Genomic DNA, 18,865 nt, shown 5'->3' on the forward strand with positions numbered 1-18,865 from the left:
GTCCCAGCGCTGGTGGTGGGGAACAGCCCAGGCGAGTGGAGGATCCCAAGCCGCATAACTCCAGTGCTGCCAGATGGGAGCCCCATCCAAAAAGTGTTCAAGGAGGCAAGGATGGTGGCTGAAGGCTGGCACAGGCCATGTCTCACCAGGTGGTATCAGTGTTGGGGTGAGGCAAGGGGACCCCCGCTTCTGCCGGCACCAGGGTGTCCCGGGGGCGTGCACGGCTAGGAGCCGGGCCCCTCGGGGGGCTGGGGCGGGGGGCTCAGCTGGCTCTCCAGCAGCGCCCGCGTCCCTTCAGCGGACACCCTCCGCAGCCGCAGCCGCACCGAGCCGTAGGTGCCACCGGTGCGGCGGGCGGCCCGGGCGCGGCGGCGGGCGGCGGCGGCGGCCAGCAGCAGGGCGGTGAGCAGGAGCCCGCCGAGGGCCAGCAGCGCCAGCCCGGCCACGGTGCAGCGGTCGAGGCGGGCGCGGAGCCGGGCTGCCCGCGCCTCCAGCCGCTCCATCTGCCGCGCCGGCACGGCGGGGTCGGGCCGCGCCGCCCGCGGAACGGCCCCCGCCAGCACCACCAGCGCCGCGCCGCCCAGGGCGCAGCCCAGCGCCAGCGCCAGCCCCGGGCCCGCCGGCACCGGCCCCCGCGCCCGCACCGGCCCCCGCACCCGCCGCCGCCTCGCCCGGGCTCCGCAGCTCCGCCGCCCGCGGGGACGCCATGGAACCGCCGCCGGCCTGCGCGGCCAGAGGTGAGCGGCCGGACCGCGACGGGATATTCCCCCGGACAGGAGACGGGATGCTCGCCCAAACCCCAGCTGACCCCTGGGAGCGGGATGCTCCCCGTCCCCAGAGCCGCCTCCCTGGACCGGGTTGCCAACCCCACCCCGCAGTTCACCGAACTGGGCTGCTCCTCCTGGGATCCCTCTTACCCGAACCGGGCTACCCCTTGGAGCTGGGTCCCCGCCCGGACCGTCCCCCTTCACTGGAGCTTCCCCGGGTCCCCGCACCGGGCTGCTGCCCTTCCCTGAACCCGGCACCTGCCTCCCCGAACCCGGCTCTTCCCCCTTCCCAAACTGGGCTCCCACAACGCCACCCGCCTCCCCGAACCGGGCTGACACCCCCCTCGGGGACACGTGTCCCTCTGACCCCACCGAGCTGCCTCCCTCCGGTCTCGGCTCTCCCGCCGGGCTCTGCCCGCCCGGTCCCCGCTCCCGCACCGGGCTGTGGTCCCGCTCCGTGCACCGGGCTCCGCTCCCGCTTCTCCGCTCGGTCTGCCCGCCCCGCCGGTGCCCGCACCGAGCTGCCCCCCTTCTCCTCCCGGCCCCCCCAGCCGGGATGCCTACCCCCGCCGCCTCCCCGGCTCCCCGGGCAGGTGCCGGTGCCGGTGCCGCCGCGGGGCGGGCGGTGGGTGCCCCGAGCTGCGGTCGCGCACGGCAGCCGCACGCACACGCACACACACACACGCGTACGGGGGGCACACACATATGCACACACATGCACACACTCGGCTGCACACCAGCACCTCCTGTGCACGTACCCCGTGCAACAAGGACCCCTCCGTGCACTCCCCGACAGCGCCAGAACCCTCCCTGGGCACCGCGGGGGTCTGCGTGGGGAGGGGCATTGGAGCAGAGAACACGGTGGGTTTTGCATGGGGTGTGCCTGGGAGACAACCACGGGGCAGAGCTGGGCTGGGGGTGCTGGGGCTGCAGCCTGAGCCCCCTCCCAGCCCTTAAGGCAGCAGGGAGAGCTCCCACCCGGCCGCTACCCACCCTGAGTCCCCACAAGGTTGCAGCCTGTCCCCAAATCCCCAGAAGGAATTGGGGGTTTGACCTTGGTTTATACCAGATATGAAATGCTCCAAACTGAGACCGCCTGGCCCCTGTGGTCCCACCATAGTCTCACTGCAGTCCCATGGCACAGAGTTCCCCCTTTGCACACACACACATGCTGTTTATTCATTTATTCACAGAGACTCACGTCAGTGCCCACACTCTGCTTCTCCCTGACCTGGCACCGGACCCAGGCCCGTGCCCCGGCAGTGACCTGCTGGCAGCCGCAGCTTCCCCTCATTTGTTAATAAGACGTACTCTATTTCCACATTTGGAGCGGTGCCTGGGGATGTGGATGTAAATCCCGAGCGATAGCGGGTGGGCTGCTGACAGCTGCCGGGAAGGTTTGTCCATCACATTGCCATTCCCTTCAACACCTTCACATGCCTCCAACATCTCCCACAAGCTCACCCAGTGCTGCCTGCACAGTGCCAGGGACACAGGGATGCGTGGCCAGTGCCCTGGGCCCCCTGTGCCCTGCACCCTGTCCCGCCCATGTCCTGAACCCTGTCCCCCCTCAGAGTGTTCCTCTGCAGCCACACTGGGCTCCCTGCCAGTCACAGTTGGAGAACGTTGCCCTGTGTGGGGATGTCAGATGGGAGTCTCCTGCCACCTGTGCCATGACAGGGGCAGGGATTTTCTCTGGAGTCTCTGTCAGATGCAGCTAAAAGGGACTGAAAAGGGTCAGAGAGTTTAAGGAGTGCCGCACAGATAAAGAGATGCATCTGTGTTTTCTGAGGGCTAGGCAGGCTCAGCACCCATCCAGGCTCAGCACCCATCCACGCTCAGCACCCATCCAGGCACAGTGCCTATCCATGATGCTGACCAGCATCCACCAGACTGGCACATCCACTCCCCAAGGTGCAGCAGGGAACAGGACTGCAAGGTGGGCTAGGAGAACATGACTCTAAGGATGGTTTATAGTCTCACTTTTTCCCATCTCAGAGGCATGGATACACATTATTTTATTGGGTTTTTAAGTTTGCAGTGGAAGTTTTGTGTGCTGTGACCCACCTGCTCTCTACTCCTGTCTCCTCAGTGTTGAAGGTCAGGCTGGAGGGTGCTGGGAGCAGCCTGGTCTAGAGGAAGGTGTCCTCTGCCGATGGCAAGAGGCTTGGAATGAGATGATCTGTAAGGTCTCCTCCAACTCAAACCATTCCGTGACTCTATGAAACACAGAAGCTTCCCAGCACAATGTCCCTGGGGACTCAGCCAAAAGTGGGCCGAGAAAAAAGCAGAATTAAAAATAAATGTAAGTGCATCCTGACACGTTAACCACATTTAGAGAGGCTTTAGTATCAACCCACTCTGCAGGAAGGCGGGAGATGCTTGGAGACAAGTAGGTCATGGGACACAGATTGTCCCGAATCAGCAGGAAAAGATGGATCTGGAGCAGGCGGGCACATTGCTGTGAACAGACGGGCAGGAGGAGATCTGCTGTCTCACCACTGCCAAATTCCATGGGAAGACAGAACCACCGCCAGTTTGCTCCTGAACAGAGCCCTGGTCAAGCCCTCCATCCTGGAGCACCCAAGCCCTGCGGCTGAGGATGCAGCCAGGGATGCAAAGGCTGGGAGCCCTGCCAGAATGGGAGTCTGAGGGACAGAAGCAGAGCTACTCATGCCTTCCTACAGCGACAGGGCTGAGCCTGCCATGGGGTCAGGGCTCCATGCTGCCTGTGGGGGCTGCTCCTGCACCCCAATCCCCCAGCAGTGCTCAGGAGGCCACCTGCAATGGGTGAGGTGCAGGGACGCATCCTGCCAGCATTGTTGCTGGCTCTGTGCAGCCCCGGGATCCCACTGCCACTGCTGGATGGGAGCTGGGAGGTGACCCCAGGCCTTTGAAGGGCCCCAGGGTAGCCCAAAAACCTTCCCTAGCCTGATCCTGAGGGGCTGAGCCTGAGGCTGAGGGCTGGCAAAGGCCACTCGGTCCCTAAGGCGCTGGCACTGAGGGAAGGGGAGGAGACAGAGACAGCCAAGATTTATGCTGCCAGCACAGGAGCAAAGAGAGGAGGGAGACAGCCAAGGTCAGAGAGAGCACTGCCAAAATTCACAATGAAACTGCAGGAGTGCTGGAGGGGAGAGACAGAGGGCTTGGAAAGAAAGGGAAAGAGGAGGGAGGTGGCAGTCTGGGACATGGAGCAAGGTGAGGGAGCCAGACAGGGCTGCCAGGGATGGGCACATGTCACTGCTCAGAAGAAATTAATGTGGATGAGACAGACAGCAAACAGGAGCCTCAGGCAAGCAGAGGAGGACAGTAGGAGCAGGAACATGATGAAGCTGGGTGGGCTGTGTACCTAGCTCTGCCATCCAGCACACCCCTGTGCAGCACAGCCCGATTTTGGGGCGTGCACAGCTGTCTGGTGCCCACTGGCAGCGCTGACCCCCATCCAGCCCCACCACTGAGGTGAAGCTTCATTCCTGCCTCCTTAGCATTCAGAGCATCCCATGGCAGAGCGAGCGCCCGCAGCCAGCATGGCTCAAGGTGACTCGGAGGTCAGGGAAGAAGCAGCTGGGCAATTTGGGAGCTGCCTCCACACCGTTGAGAGATCCAGCAGTTTGGGAGGGCCAGCGGTGCCTGGCACATCCCAGCCTCTCTGCCTGTCACTGCTGGTCCCCGTGTGACACAGACACAGCACCCCAGTGCTCCCCACAGGGTCGGGGGGTTCTGATCCTGGAAACTGCCCCCAGGAGCTGTTGCCACTGCTGAGGCAGGCAGGGTTGGACGTCAGCCTCGGCACTGGGGAGGGCTGGAGCTGCACAGTGGGCACCAGTGAGGGCGATTTCTCTCTCACAGGGTGTGGAGCGCCCGAGCAGGTTTGGTGCCTTGGCAGGGGCAGTGAACACCTTCTCTGGGGCTCGTGTGAGGTTCCTCCATGTCCCTGTTGGGGATACATCATTCCAAGAGTGGTTTGTAGCAAAAATCCCTCTCCTTTCCCTAAAGTCTGAGCCTTAGTCCAGGGTTCCCACTCTGCCCAAAGGCAGATGGAGAAACAAGAGCCTTACTTCCCACTATGACCAACTGCAGAGCTGGACTGGGAAGAGGCTCAGCGCTTTCCTGGTGATAATTAAGATCTCGTTATCTTCAGCTAACACCAGGGAGACAGGGAGAACCACAGGTGCCTTGTGATACAGCAACAGCTGATGCACTGGGCTGTGCCTGGGAGCAGCGAGAGCCTTGCTGTGCTCTGCCTGAATATAATGCATGGAAAGCACGAAGCAGAGGGTGACAAACTAATTTTTTTCCTGGCTGGTGACACTGAAGTGTGCAAACATACTGCCTTCTGCTCTTGGTGGTGGCTGGGGCTGGTGCAGGTGGGTGGCTGTGAACCTTTCCCCTTCCTCCTCCGAAGAGCTGGGCTTTGGGGGACCTTTTGTGTTTGTTTGTTTATTTGTTTATTTGTTTGTTTTTCTTGGTTTTTTTTCTTTTTCTTCTGCAAATTTGCTTCACAAGGGAGTTTTATCAGACGTGCCTGGAGCCACGCAGGAGCTGCTCACCTGCAGAGAAAGAGATGGATGGGGTGGTGCCTGCAAGCAGGCTCTTAGAATGTCAAGGGTGAAAAGGGCTGGGAGGAGGGAAGGAGAAGGAGAAGGAGAGGAGGGGAAAGAGAGGGAGAGGAGGGGAAGGAGGACAGGAGAGAAAGGAGAAGGAGGAGAGTGAGATTGCTCTCCTCTGTTAGGAACCTGAAATGCGGGGCGCAGCACCGCGCTCCTGGGGATGTGTGGGTGAGCTCCCGGTGAGCCCCGGGAAGGAACGGGGAGTTTTTTCCAGCGGCAGGGCCCCGCCTGGGGGCTCCGGAGCTGGGCAGGGCCGTGGAGAGGGGCACACGGGCCCTGCAGGGCCGCGGCCGGAGCTGCCGCGAACCGTCGGCTCCCAGGACGGTGCCGGGACCCCCCGGCGGAGCCTTCCCGCCCTCGGCTGAGCCGCGGCCTGAGGAGGGTCCGCCCGCCCCGCCGAGCCCCCTCAGCGCCCGCTAATCCCGCCCGATCCCCGCAGTGCCGAGCTGGGCCCCCTCAGAGCTCCTCAGTGCCCGGCTGGGCCCCTCCATCCTTCAGGATCCAGCTAAACCCAACCCCACCCTCACCCCACCACGGCACTGTCCGACCCCCCTGTCCCCTCAGATCCCACTAAATCTCCTCATCCCCTCAGCGCCCGTCTGGGTCACTCCATCCCCTCAGGTCCTGCTAAATCCTCCCATCCCCTGACGGCCTGGTTGGATTCCAAGCCCCCCTCCCCTCAGGCACCACTAATTTCCCCCCCTTCCCCTCAGGGTCCCACCAAATCCTTTCATTCCCTCAGTGCTCTCAGGGTTCACTCGTCCTCTTAACACCCAGCTGGGTGCCCCTATCCCCTCAGGATCCCACTAAATCCCCCTGTCCCCTCATGATCCCACTAAATTCCTCCATCCCCTCAATACCTACCTGGGTACCACATCCCCTCAGATCCCAGTAAATCCTCCCCTCCCCATAGCACCCAACTTGGTCCCCCATCCCCTCAGATCCCACTAAATCCCTAGTCCCACTTGGTGTCCCAGGACCCGTTTCCCGTCGGAGGGAGAATTTCCCAAGCGGAATTTCAGCAGGGCTGCCCTGCAACCCTTGCCTGGGCACCATGTTCTACGTCCATTTGCTCATCAGCAAGCGGGGGCCGCTGGCCAAAATCTGGCTGGCTGCCCACTGGGAGAAGAAGCTCACCAAGGCACATATCTTTGAGTGCAATTTGGAGGCCACCGTGCAAAAAATCATCTCCCCAAAGGTAGGCTGTGCCATGAGGAGCAGCCTCCTGGAAAGCCCTGGGGTGGAGGTGCTCATCTCTCATAGGGAACTCTGTTACTACTGTAACTGTAAAAAAAAAAAAAAATAAATCCTAACTCCTGAACAACCTTTTTTTTTTTTTTTTAACCCTTAAGTTTGCTATAGCTCTGCGAACCTCTGGGCACTTACTCCTGGGAGTGGTGAGGATTTACCACAGGAAAGCCAAGTACCTCTTGGCAGACTGCAGTGAAGCTCTGACCAAGATGAAGACGGCCTTTCGCCCAGGTGTGTTCAAAATTCAGCTCTTTCCCAGCTGTACCCTTTACAGCTCTCATTTTAAAAGTTAATTTTCGGATATTGTTAAATACACGTTATTGATCCCAAAGGAAACTGAACATACTTGTGCCTACCACTGGTGTTTAGTCTGGCTTAATTTAATGCTATTTCAAGTTTTTGACTCCCTTAACAGAAGCAGTGTCTTAAGTGGCCTTACAAGGAGATGCCTGAATTCAGCCTCCATTGCTGGATAATTAATTTTAATTTCTGATGACACCAAACAGCATGTCTAACAGTGTCAGTGCCAGACCTGACAGCATGTTTTGAGCTCTGGCCATGTAGCCAGGGAGAAGGGAGCTGAGAGGACTGGACCCTTATCCAACTGGCTCTATGTTTGTTGTACTTAGGCAACAAATGGGAGGCACTGTTGTCTAAACAAAGGCTGAGAATGGGGACACCAATGTCTGTTGCCAGCTCTAATGTGCTTTGTGACCTGGTCTGTTTGTAGAATAGAGAAAAATTACTCTGCATTATTATCAAAGATATGATTATGGAATCATACACTCACAGAACCGTTTAGGTTGGAAAAGCCCTCCAAAGATCGAGTCCAACCGTTCCCCCTGCACTGCCAAGGCCACCACTAAAATATGTCCCCAAGGGCAACATCTGCCCGTGTTTTAAATGCCTCCAGGGATGATGACTCCACCACTGCCCTGGGAAACCTGTGCCAGGGCTTGACAACCCATTCAGTGAAGAAACTTTCCTTAATATCCAATTGAAAGCCCCTTGGCACAACTTGAGGCTATTTTGGATAGATACGTATAGCAGCTTGCAGGGTACCACGCAGCAGAATAAAAGGACAAGAGTCACTGCAGCAACAGAGACTCAAACTAGATAGAAGGGGGGCAGAAAATCTCAGTGGAAGTGGTAAAATGCTGAAACAGGCTGTCCAGGGATCCTGTGGGATCTCCATCAGCAGAAACAGTCAAAAGTGATCTGACTTTGAAATGAACCCTGTTCTGAGCAAAAGGTTGGGTTAGGCGACCTTCACAAATCCCCTCTCACCCAAATTGTTCCAAGATTCTCTTGATTCCCCAGTTCTTGCAGTCTCAGTACATAATTATTTGATGCTGGAGACACAGGAGAGAAAAGGAAACCACAGTGATTCATTTGCAGTGCTACGAAAGACTCTGGGCTAAATGTCAGCTGGGAGAACCTTCCAGGGACTTAAAGCAACTGCTCAGAAACACAAGTACTTACATATTTCAGGTCCTGTTGCAGCAGGCTCTTCTCTATCTGCCTGGGAAAAACAGATCTTCTAAAAGATGTGGAAAATAAAATTGCACTTTGGAGTGCCTAAGCTTTACCTTGCTGTGATTTAGAATGGCAGCAGCCCCTCCTGACAGGTTTATAGGCTGATTATACCTACTTGGGAGAAGACTACTTTTATTTTATTGATACTTATTTCGTTATGTTGCCTCTTTCTTTCAGGGCTTCTTGACCTTCCAGAAGAGAACTTTGAGGCTGCTTATCAGTCCATTACATTACCTGAAGAATTTCATGATTTTGAAACACCACTACCAGATGTAAAGTAAATGCTTCCCTAGTTTTTATTCCTTCTTTTAGTGTTTTCAGAAGCAAAAGCTCTCCTGGCTGCTATCTGATCAAAGACTCAGATGGGGTTGTTTTGATTTGATAACCGAATTCTCCTGAATTCTGACCTTTACAAAGCTACAGGTACAGTCTTTGTGCTTTGGTAGTTTTCCTCAGCCCTTTCATCAACAGACCTTCACAATGAATTAATGCCTTGAACTTAGACTTCAGGATTTTAAGTTGTCTGAGTGAAGGATGCAAACAGCTTTCTGATCTCAAGAGAAGAGATAAAAGCGAGTACCAGTCGTGGAAGCTCTGGCCAGTAACCCCACTGTTGTACCGTTCCACTGCGCGGCTTCATTTCATTTCTGTGCCACTGCTCTCTGGGGTGTTTTATCAGCAGGAGTCAGCCTTGCTCCCGAGGAAAAGCCAGCCTATTTCTTTGGCTTTTCTGACACAAATCAACATTAATGTAGAAAACTGAAAAAAAAAAAAAATAATAAAGCAGGAGGCCAAGTTATGTTTCTGATGGCTCTGATGCCCTGAAGGTCCAGGATAACAGATTTCCACCGAGGCTTCCTCTGCACCTCCCCATAAATACGGTTTGATGGGATCAGTGAGGGTTTATTACTCTGTAAGTACAGCTGCAGTGTAATACCATTTATTCAAGGGCCTTGGTGTGCTAAGTGTGTTCTGTAAAGGTGCCTTTTCTGCCAGCCCAAAGAGTTGTGCCATTCGGTTTAAAAGATGTTTCAGGAACAAAATCGAATGAGTCCAAGTTTACTGGCAAAAGAGAGTGGAGAAATACAGGGGTTTGTGACAAAATTCCAGGATTGAAGGCTGTTTAGAAACAATTTTCACATTCCAGCTGAATGTTCAATGTGTTTCAGTTCACCCTCTATTTTTATAATTTTTTTTTTTCATCAGTGCCATTGATGTTGCTGAACATTTTACCTTGAATCAGAGCAGAGCTGAAGACATCACACTTACAGAGGATTATGAAAGCAGTATACCTCTCTGTGTCAGGAACTTTGGTGAGAGAAGCTGAGAAATTAGAAATATTCTGTCATACCATCTTGGGCTTAAAATTTTATGTAAGCAATATAATCTGATACCAGAGACTGAGAATCAAAACTAAGCATTCTCTGCTTTTACTGAACTAGCAGAATTGTTTATCCCAACTGAGGTATGGGGTGTCTCGCAATCTTTTAAAAGTTATTTGAAAAAACTAGGAAGTGGATGAATCTGGGTTTCCCAAACTCATGCAGATGAGGCATCAGAAGCTGTGTGTTTCCTCAGAGGAAGAAGCAGATGCACTGAGAAGACAAAGCTTCTTTGAGGGCAGCTTCCTGACGAGCAGTAACAGTCTGGTGGCTGATCACAACTCGGCCAGTGCCAGCGGTGACAAGTCTGTGCTGCGTGAAGATGTGTTCTGCTTCCAGCATGACTGCTTTGGAGATGAGGAGGATGCTGCAGATATGATTGGTAGGGTTTGCAACAGACAAACTGAATCAGTTTCCTCTCCAAATATTTTTATTCTTACAGGCAAACAAACAGGACGGCACCGGAAGTGTTTGTTTTCAAACATAAATTCCATGTTATTTGTTGTTTTCGTGCTTTGTTTTGTTTTCTACTTGTCACTGAATCCATGATCACCTAGACATTGCCAAATTGGTTTAAAGGCTATATTTCATTATTTTAGAATTAAAAGCATTAAATTTATGCTTAATGCTTAACAGTTTATCTTCTATTTTCAAAGGTGAAATAATACAGCATTTTTATCCTTACTGTTGTAACAACAAAGGCAGCAAAGCAGCTTCTACATCGTTATGGCTTAGAATATTTATGTAAACCTTATAGATTTATACCTTCTAACACTATCAAGACCATATTTTTCAAAGAAAAGGTGGAAATTTCAAACTTAGGACTAACCCTCCCCTTTTTGTGCTGTTGCAGACAACCCTACCACTGACAGCCATCTGGGGAAGCTGAGCTTGCTTTCCTTGCAGAGAATTAACCTTAAGTAACATCAGGCTGTATCAGGCTATTTCATGACTAACCAGGCTTAGGATGACTAAAACTATGTGTTTTGTGTTTAAGAAATCCTGTTGAGGGATGAGCAAAATGGCCTGGATAAAGGCATCCTGGATATGGAGGAAGCACGCCCTTTGTCACCAGATCTGCCAGAGAACAGCACAACCAGTGAGTTTGCAGAGTCTGCTCCGGCTCACACAAACCCCTCTGTTCCTGTGTTAATGCCTAAGGTCACACGCATCCAGCTTTCTGCAGCATCCTGTGGCTTTTTCCTTTCTTCATTTATTTTGCCTTTTTTTTTTTTTTTTCCCTAAACTGCTTCATCCACCTTATTTTGGGTAATTTCCTTTGATTTAGGGATTCCAAATTTGTAACCTGCCTTTGCTTAGAAACTCTTTTATGTGGCATCCTGTTGGATATGCTGTTGGTCCACCCTGCTGCTCACGGTGTGATGTTCCTTTTGAGGGGGGAGGAAACCCAACAAGAGTGTGCTGTAACTGTGAACCTTCCCTGGGAGAGCTTAAACAGTCTTTCCCAACCTAAAAAAATTCTATTTCTGGTTTCATATTTCTGTGACAAATGACACTGAAGTAGTTCCTAAGGGTGTTGCTAATTTTTTGGTTTGATGTTGGTGAAATAAATTACGTTTTGAAAAAGTGTTTCTGGGAAATGTTTATCTTAAATCCTTATTCCCCCATCCCAGTGTTCCATTAAAACTGAGAATTCTGGAACAGCTTTAAAGGCATAGAGTGGCTCTTGCCTCTGCTTGTGCTCGTGCTGGTGCTCCCTGTTCCTTCTCTGTTGATAGAAATGTCCACACTGTCCTGCACTTGCCTGGAGCTGCAAACAGCTACAGACTGAAAGCACAGACATTTTCTTTCCCCTGGACACTTTTTCTTGTGTGGGTTTTTCTCCAGATCGGTTCTGCTGCCTCTTCCACCGCCTGGTCCTTCTGGGGTCAGCGAAGGGAAACCTGCAGGGCAGGGTACGAGCAGCAGCAGTGCCAGTGATTACTGCTGATTGTAATTATGAGATTATAAACAAAACCACAGTTGTCCAATTCTCACCTTTTCCCTCTGAGATCCTTCTCAGACGTGCAGCTGAGGTGTCAGTCCATCTTGCAAACTTTCTTTCATTTGGGTTGTTTGTTGGGTTTTCTTGCAGTTGAGTCCAACTGTGCAGACACCACGATGAAGGACGTAAGTCACACAATGAATGAGACATTCCTTCTGTTCAGAGAAGAAGGATTTGTGCTTGAGCCAGTTGATGACACAGGTCAGAACTTGATCACTTTCTTGCTGAGTGTTTGCATTAACTACGTTTGGTTTTCTCAGCAGTCAAAATATTTGCAGAAGAGATTATTCCCACTCCAGTTTTCATCTGCTCCTTCTGTCAGAGTTCCATTTTATGGGAGCTGTTATACAAAACCAGTGTCAGGTCATTTGTCTGATTAGCCCAAGTCTCTTCTTGCAGTTTATTCCATGCACCAAATCAAGTCTTGTTGCTCAGCTGGCACTGCAAGCCCAGCCTGCTCAGGGGTGGTACTGAAATTTCACCTGAGGAACGTTTATTACCAGTGATTTTTAATTTTATTACAGCAGTCACTTTTATGTTTAAAATAACAATCTTAAAACTTTTGGAAAAATGTTGGTTTGTGAACTTTTAACTCTAATAAGACCCAAAAAGAAAAGTATTACATTTCCTCTGTGAGTAAATCTAAACGCTACCTATCACCTTGCTGGCTGTTTGCAAATAAGCACACTCATGTTGACAGCAATATTTACCATATTGGAATTTTCCAATATTCAGGGAGTTATGACTACACAACCAATCTGTGCCTTTCTTTTGTGTTTACATCTTGATGAAATTGCTAAAGGATTAAACTGACAAACACAGATATGAATTATGAGGTAATGAAACCTGTTGAGTGCAGCAGCAGTTTTTGGATCAGTTAACTTCCTGATGGATTAAAGGCAGCCTATTCAGTCTTGCTGCTATATCATGTGTTCTCATTAAGTCCTCCTGTTCCCCGTTCTTTAGCACAATAGTCATATGTCTTCTGTAATTAAACATATGGGAATTTCCTGTACAAGAGTAAAAAGAGCGAAAACTTTATGCAATCTTTTGAAGAAAGGGCCTGTGCACTTGTACTTTGATTTTTTTTTTTTTTTTCAAGTCTGGGCGGTGTTTGGGAGGTCAGCAGCTGGTTTGATTCAAGGGTTTTTTTTTTTTTAATTATTTTTTTGTGCTTAGTGTCCTGGGAATAGACCTTAAGATTTGTTTTTTTATTACTTGCTCTCTGTAGCTGTCACCCCGAGGAAAAGAAACAAAAGAAAGAGGAAGTTGCTGGTGGATGTACAGAAGGAGCTCAGCTGCAATGCCATTTACAACCAGCTCACCAACTGCACAGACATCCTGGCCACGCTGGAGCTCGCTCCCCCAACCAAGAAGACGATGATGTGGAAGGAGTGGGGGGGTGTGGATAAACTCCTGTCCCACTCCACGCAGCCCGTGGTTCACGCTGACCTGCAACAGGTAAAGATCAGCTCCCTGGGGGGTTTGTGGCACTGTGCAGATTCCAGGACTGCTGCAGAGCTGGGGTCTCGCTGACAGGGCTTTTGCAGACTCAGTTCAATCCAAATTCCAGTGCCAGGGGAAGAATTGCTCTGCAGTGCAAGTCAGCTGGACACCCGATGATTATTTTCACACTCAGCACTAATTGCTTCATCATCTCTGGAGTCACAGCCTTAACCTCCTGCAGCCCAACGAGAAGGGAAAAATTACAAAGACATGAGAGCTGGTGTTTCATTTCACACGCTGGCACCTGACTGATCTTACCCTCAGCCAGAGCTTTTTGCATTTCTGTCCATTTCTTTTCTACCTTCTCCTTTGTTTTATTGTTTTCTGCCTTGTTTCCTGTCCATAATCAATCTGAGACACTTCTCATGTCTATCGACTTTAGAATCCTAGAATCAACCAGGTTGGAAAGGACCTCTGAGATCACCAAGTCCAACCCTTAAATGTCCAACCTTTAAACGGACATCAGACTTAAATATTATTATTAGAACACTGCTGATGGATTTGGAAGGGTTCACTGCAGCAGTGCAGCTTCACCACTTAGAGTCCAGCTGCAGAATTACAACTTGCTCTCTAGAAGGATGAAAACTGCAGACATTTGTTTCTTTCATCCTTCCTGGCTTCAAGGAAAAATGATCCAAGCAGCTCCCAAGATTTTTTTTTTTTTTTTTTTTTTTTTTTAATGGAGTTCATGGACAATGCTGAAGCTGCAGAAGCCAGTTACTTCAAAAAGAAAAAAGAAAAAAAAATCAAAACTGCAGATTTTCAGAATGACCTAATTTAAATATGGAAGTTCTGGGTAACAGTAGTTAACATGCAGCTCATATTCGTGCCTTTGTGTTGATGTTTGCAAATAATCTGACGTGGTGTTCTGAAAGCAAACAAAGAAAAAATAATTATTTTCAGTTGTTTGAAAAATGCTTCAAGAGTGTCAGATTTAAGATGAGAGGAGGTGGAGTACAGAGGGTCTCTGAAATGGAAGAAATGAGAAAAGAGCAAGATACCACAGGTAATATTTTAATTTTGTTGTGCAGAATTACTATTTTCTATTCTACATAATGTTTGAGACACATGCATGGTGTTCGTGTGCAGTTTTCTATGAATCAAAGGCCAAAAAAGTTAAATGTTTAGGGAGTTGACTGTTGTTATATACATATATAAAAAAAAAAAGGTTGGTTTGTATGTTTGCTTTTATTCATCCTTTGCTGTTCTTTTGTTCTTTAGAAATTAAATGAAATGCAAATCTTTTTCTTCCTTGTGGCATGAGGAGATATTTTTAGTGTTACCTTTGGTTTCTCTGTCTCTGAAACTGCAGATTTGGGTGGTGTTATTTGGGGTTTTTTAAATATAACAAATATAACAAAAAAAAAAATCTTCCCACTTATTCTGAGCTTAATCAAACTGCTCTCCAGATTTCCAAATTCATGACAACAATTCTATTTCTCTCTGGGAGATTTGTTTTGGTTAATATCAGGAAAATAAAAATGTCATGTTTCACTCTGTGAAAACTAACCTGTGTTTCTGCCTCAGAAATGAATCAACAAACCCACCTCCTGTGAGTCCATAAAGGTCAACTTTTAGAAAAGGAAAAACTCCCTTGGAGGGTTCTTCTTCCATGCTCCTTTTGGGAAAGATGTTTCTTTGAAATTTGCTCATTCTGGCTCCTACTCTCAAAGATTGCAAACTAGGGTGTGATTTTTGGTTTTCAGGGGTTTTTTTAAGGACAGTGACTCACAGTAATTGCCTCCTGAATTCTGGTTTTCTGTTAATACAGGGATGCTGCCAGTAGAAGAGCCAAGTTACCTGCAGGAGTCAGCTCATTCTGAGACTGAGAGAAATATTAGAAATGATTCCTTTATGATTATTCCACCACGGAATGCCAGAAATGAAACCAATGAGAACTGTGATGAAACCATAGTGAGCAGTTTTCCTCAGTTTTAGAGACCTAAGTGTGTTTATTTTGGTTCCACTCTATGCTAAGGTTCCACTAAAAACACATTAAGAAATTACTAATGTTTGAAAAGGAGGCTAAGAGAGCATGAAGTAGCTTGTGTGATGAAAGTTTATTTATAATTACTTTGGTAAGCTCTCACAGTGAAGGAATGGTTAATTAAAATGTCTATTGATCAGTAGAGATTACAGTCTAATCACTAAGTACAATAAATGATAAATCCTACAACAAGGATCCTTCCCAGTGTCAGGAAAGGCATGGTGGAAATAGCAACTGTCAACTCACTTTGGAGAACTTCATTGTAATAAATTCTCTGAGCAGAAGTAAGTGATGAGAATCTCACTGTATGAGTAAATGGTCAGCCCTACTGATTGTCCTTTCCGTGCCCACAGCTGGATGGAGCAGCTTTCTCCGAGAGCTCAAAAACTTCCTTGGGCCAGGAAGCTGAAGAACAGCAGGTGGAGGTGCCAAAGGTGTGTGTCCTCAGAGCTGATGGCCCTGCCTTGTTTCAGAAGAGAACCCTTTCTCAGAAATATTATAGAAAAAAAAAAAAAAAAAAAAGAAAAGGTGGCATCAGAAACTTACAGTGAGTTTTGCTTCCTGTAAGAAGGAAACCACCTTACTGGTTTCTGAACTTGCTGGCTCTGAGGATGCTCAGGCACCCTGAAACCAGGGCTGTCAGAGGTTAAGCCCAAAATCCCAAGCCAAATATTCGAACAGCCAGTACAAATACTGTCAGAATCCCAGTCCCACAGAGCAGTCCCTTGCTGTGGAGCTGCCTCACTGGAACGCCTTCCATGGTGCCTGGCCTGTTGCACCTGAGCTGTCTCTGCGGCAGAAAGCTCACAGGTATCCTTCTTTTCTCTGTCCACAAAACCTTGTGTGAGCACACAGGTGTCAGAGGCACCAGATTCCCTGAGTTTGGCCACCCAGATGCCCAGCTCTGGCTTGGTTTTCAGTCAAGCTGGAACTCCTGTCCTTTCCATCATGGTGTGTGACTCTTTACAAACACTAACCTCCTGTTTACTTCCTCTCAAGGAGCAAAAAAGGATCAAGAAAGACAGTGAAGAAATAAAATGGAGCAAAAGAACTCTTCAGTTACACAAAACTTTACAGGTACCAGTGCTGGATCTTGTTATTAGACACCAAAAGCAGGTGTTGATTTCACATGGACCGTGTCAGAAAAGCTCCTCCTTCCACTGCCCATGTCACTGCCCCCCTGTAACTCTGCTTTTTGGGGTCTTTATGTCAGCATTTTGGGTGCCTGAAGTGGTGCCTCCTCCCACAGCTGCAGGAATCACTAGAATTTTCTGAATGTCACTTTATAGAAATGTATTTGTCCAAATAATAAATAAATACTTAAACCTGTGGTGTAGCCTTTAAAAAACAAGTGATAAGAACACTTAGTTCTTGCCTGTGAGGTCCCTGTGACTCTGTAAGCAGAGAACAGGCTGTGCATGGATATTTAGTGTTTTCAGACACAAACCATGCTGGAAGTGCTCCGTTGGTGTCCTGGAATTCAGTGGAATTGTAGATTTTAGTAACACATGTAGGTACCAGCAATATTGTGGCAATAAAACGTTAAGAGCCATTTCCATAAACACGGATGCCGAGACATCCAGAGAGCACTTCCCCATCCCTGGAAGTGCTCAGTGCCAGGTTGGACGTGGGCTTGGAGCAACCTGGTCTAGTAGAAGGTGTCCCTGCCTGGGGTGGGGGAATGAGAGGATCTTTAAGGTCCCTTCCAACCCGTTCTGTGCTTCCATGATTCCATGAAGGCCGGATCCTATCTGGAGGTGCTCAAGCTGAGCTCTGCCCTCTGGGCAGCGCTCTCTGCTTGGAGCCCGTGGGATCCTATTTGCCTGCTGGGAAAGCTGACCTGACCGCTTTCTCCTTTCCCTCACGCAGCAACTGAGGAGATCGGGCTCGTGCTCCTTCAGTTTTCGGGAGCTCTGCCGGAACAACAGCCGGAAAGAAGCGGCAGCCAAGTTTTACGTCCTCCTGGTCCTGAAGAAGCAGCAGGTCCTGGAGCTGCGGCAGCGCGAGCCCTTCGCGGACCTCACGGCCACGGCCGGGCCCATGTTCGGCACAGTGGGACCAGCTCACCAAAACACACCTTAAGGGACGTCCTTGCAGCAAATGGTTTTCCTGGGAAAGGGGTTGAGCGTCTTGTCAAAGCGTGGGAGCTGAGCAGAGAGCTCTCCCTGTCATTTACACCATGCAAACAGTGGCCTGTGCTGTGCTGCCCCAGGTGCTCACTGCTGGGCTTGGTTTTAGTATTTACGGTTATAGGATGAGTTATAGGATGGTTATATGATAGGTTAATAAAATTCCATTAAATACATATTCTACATAGGGGATTTACATTGTCGGGGATTTTATGCAAGTCCTTAAAGGAATTTTATAAAAGTCCTTGAATGGTTTTTATAGAAGTCCTTCAAAACGTTTCTCGGAGACCACCTTTGGAGATTAAATTATTTTTGTCGAGGCTTGTGTCTGTTAATCCTCTCACACCATCAGTAAGAGACGTCTGTTAACTCCCCTTAGCAAAAAAAATTTGGTCTATTTAAAATTATTCCTTTCAAAGAGTGTTTAGTATTTGATGTTTTAAGATCTAGCAATGTTCTGTCTCCAGTGTTGATTTTGTGTGTTTGGGCAGACAGAGGTTACAGTGGCTCTAGAAGAGTCCATAAGCTTTAGGAATAAATTCTATTTCCTAGGAATCCTGCTATGTCAGATTTCACAGAGCTTGTTTACTTATTAGCACCCTTTATTCACGTGTAGATTTACTTAAAAATTGATGTTAACTGAAATGTTACTAGTTCCTTGTATTTTTGTCTAATTTAAGATAAATTTTACCCCTTTTACTGTTATTTTCTGAAGCTCTTGATTTCCAGTTGCCTCCAACAGGCACCACAGGGGTGGTTGTGTCCCCACTCAGGTGCTCTAGTGCTGTGGGGACATTACTTCATGTGGAATCAATAAAAATTAGATGTTTCCTTCACTTGCTGGTGTTTTTTTCAGAAGGATCAAATCCTGTGGGTTCATCTCAGTCAGGGATTTGGTGATTTTACTTAAAATTGGAAAGGATGGGTGATCTTGTCACCTGGCTTTTGGGTGTTCACTCATCTCAGTGACACCCCTGTGTCTCTGAGCCCTCAAACACGAGTGGTTCCTGTCACACAGGGTTCAGGGGGCTGGTTTTGGTGAAAACCTCTCCCCACAGCAGGTCCAGCCCCCTTGGAGCAGTGCTCCCGCTCTGAGGGTCTGAGCATCCCAGGAAACCAAGCACTGCGGACTGCAGAGGAAAGGAGAAACTATTTGTCTCCCCCAAAAGCCATCAGGAATGACTCTGCATCTCACAGCAGAGCTGCTGCCTGGGCCACATGGTCAGAGCTGCTCCAGTGGCAGCAAATGCGATAATTCATTAATTTTCCTTTCAAGGATAGGGGCTGTGCACTGGATTCACCAGGAAAAAGGGAAACAAAAGGCAGCTGGAGGCGGGCAGGAATAAATGGGAGGTAGGAGATATATATACACACTGAAAAGAGTCTGTGTGTCGGGATTAATGAGGTACAAATCATGCAGGAAATAGCGCTGGAGGAAAGACGGGAATGCATTTACCAAACAGGTTTGTCAGAACTCCGGAATAACCGCGGGGGAGTGACAAAGGGAGCTGGGAATGGCTGGGAAGCACAACGGGCCTCAGGTCCAGACCCAGAGCAGGAGCAGATTCTGCTCCGACCGTGCCGGCACGGGAACATTTCCCTTCTCGGTCCATATGTGGAGACACACACGTCGGATGTCACCTGGGTGTATGTAACACGTGCATCTCATGCTCCTGCTCTCCACGGGGGTGT

General features: G+C 49.6%; 2 protein-coding genes across 2 annotated transcripts; both read left to right on the forward strand.

The window, feature by feature from the left end:
- Window positions 1-747: 747 nt before the first annotated feature.
- Window positions 748-5,327, forward strand: LOC126639006 (basic proline-rich protein-like). Its single transcript, XM_050313409.1, has 2 exons — window positions 748-3,072; window positions 4,909-5,327. Exon 1 carries the CDS (start codon window positions 785-787, stop codon window positions 1,703-1,705), a length of 921 nt encoding a protein of 306 aa, XP_050169366.1. The 5' UTR covers window positions 748-784; the 3' UTR covers window positions 1,706-3,072; window positions 4,909-5,327.
- A 592-nt stretch (window positions 5,328-5,919) lies between these two features.
- Window positions 5,920-18,009, forward strand: RAD21L1 (RAD21 cohesin complex component like 1). Its single transcript, XM_050313414.1, has 13 exons — window positions 5,920-6,575; window positions 6,730-6,859; window positions 8,342-8,441; window positions 9,371-9,477; window positions 9,743-9,928; window positions 10,544-10,645; window positions 11,642-11,752; window positions 12,783-13,012; window positions 13,961-14,063; window positions 14,829-14,971; window positions 15,398-15,478; window positions 16,044-16,121; window positions 16,914-18,009. The coding sequence occupies exons 1-13, from the start codon at window positions 6,432-6,434 to the stop codon at window positions 17,124-17,126; spliced, it is 1,728 nt and encodes a 575-aa protein (XP_050169371.1). The 5' UTR covers window positions 5,920-6,431; the 3' UTR covers window positions 17,127-18,009.
- The last annotated feature ends 856 nt before the right edge of the window (window positions 18,010-18,865 follow it).

The sequence above is a fragment of the Myiozetetes cayanensis genome, unplaced genomic scaffold, assembly GCF_022539395.1.
Source record: "Myiozetetes cayanensis isolate MyiCay16 unplaced genomic scaffold, myiCay2020 scf19, whole genome shotgun sequence".
NCBI classification, from domain to species: Eukaryota; Metazoa; Chordata; class Aves; order Passeriformes; family Tyrannidae; genus Myiozetetes; species Myiozetetes cayanensis.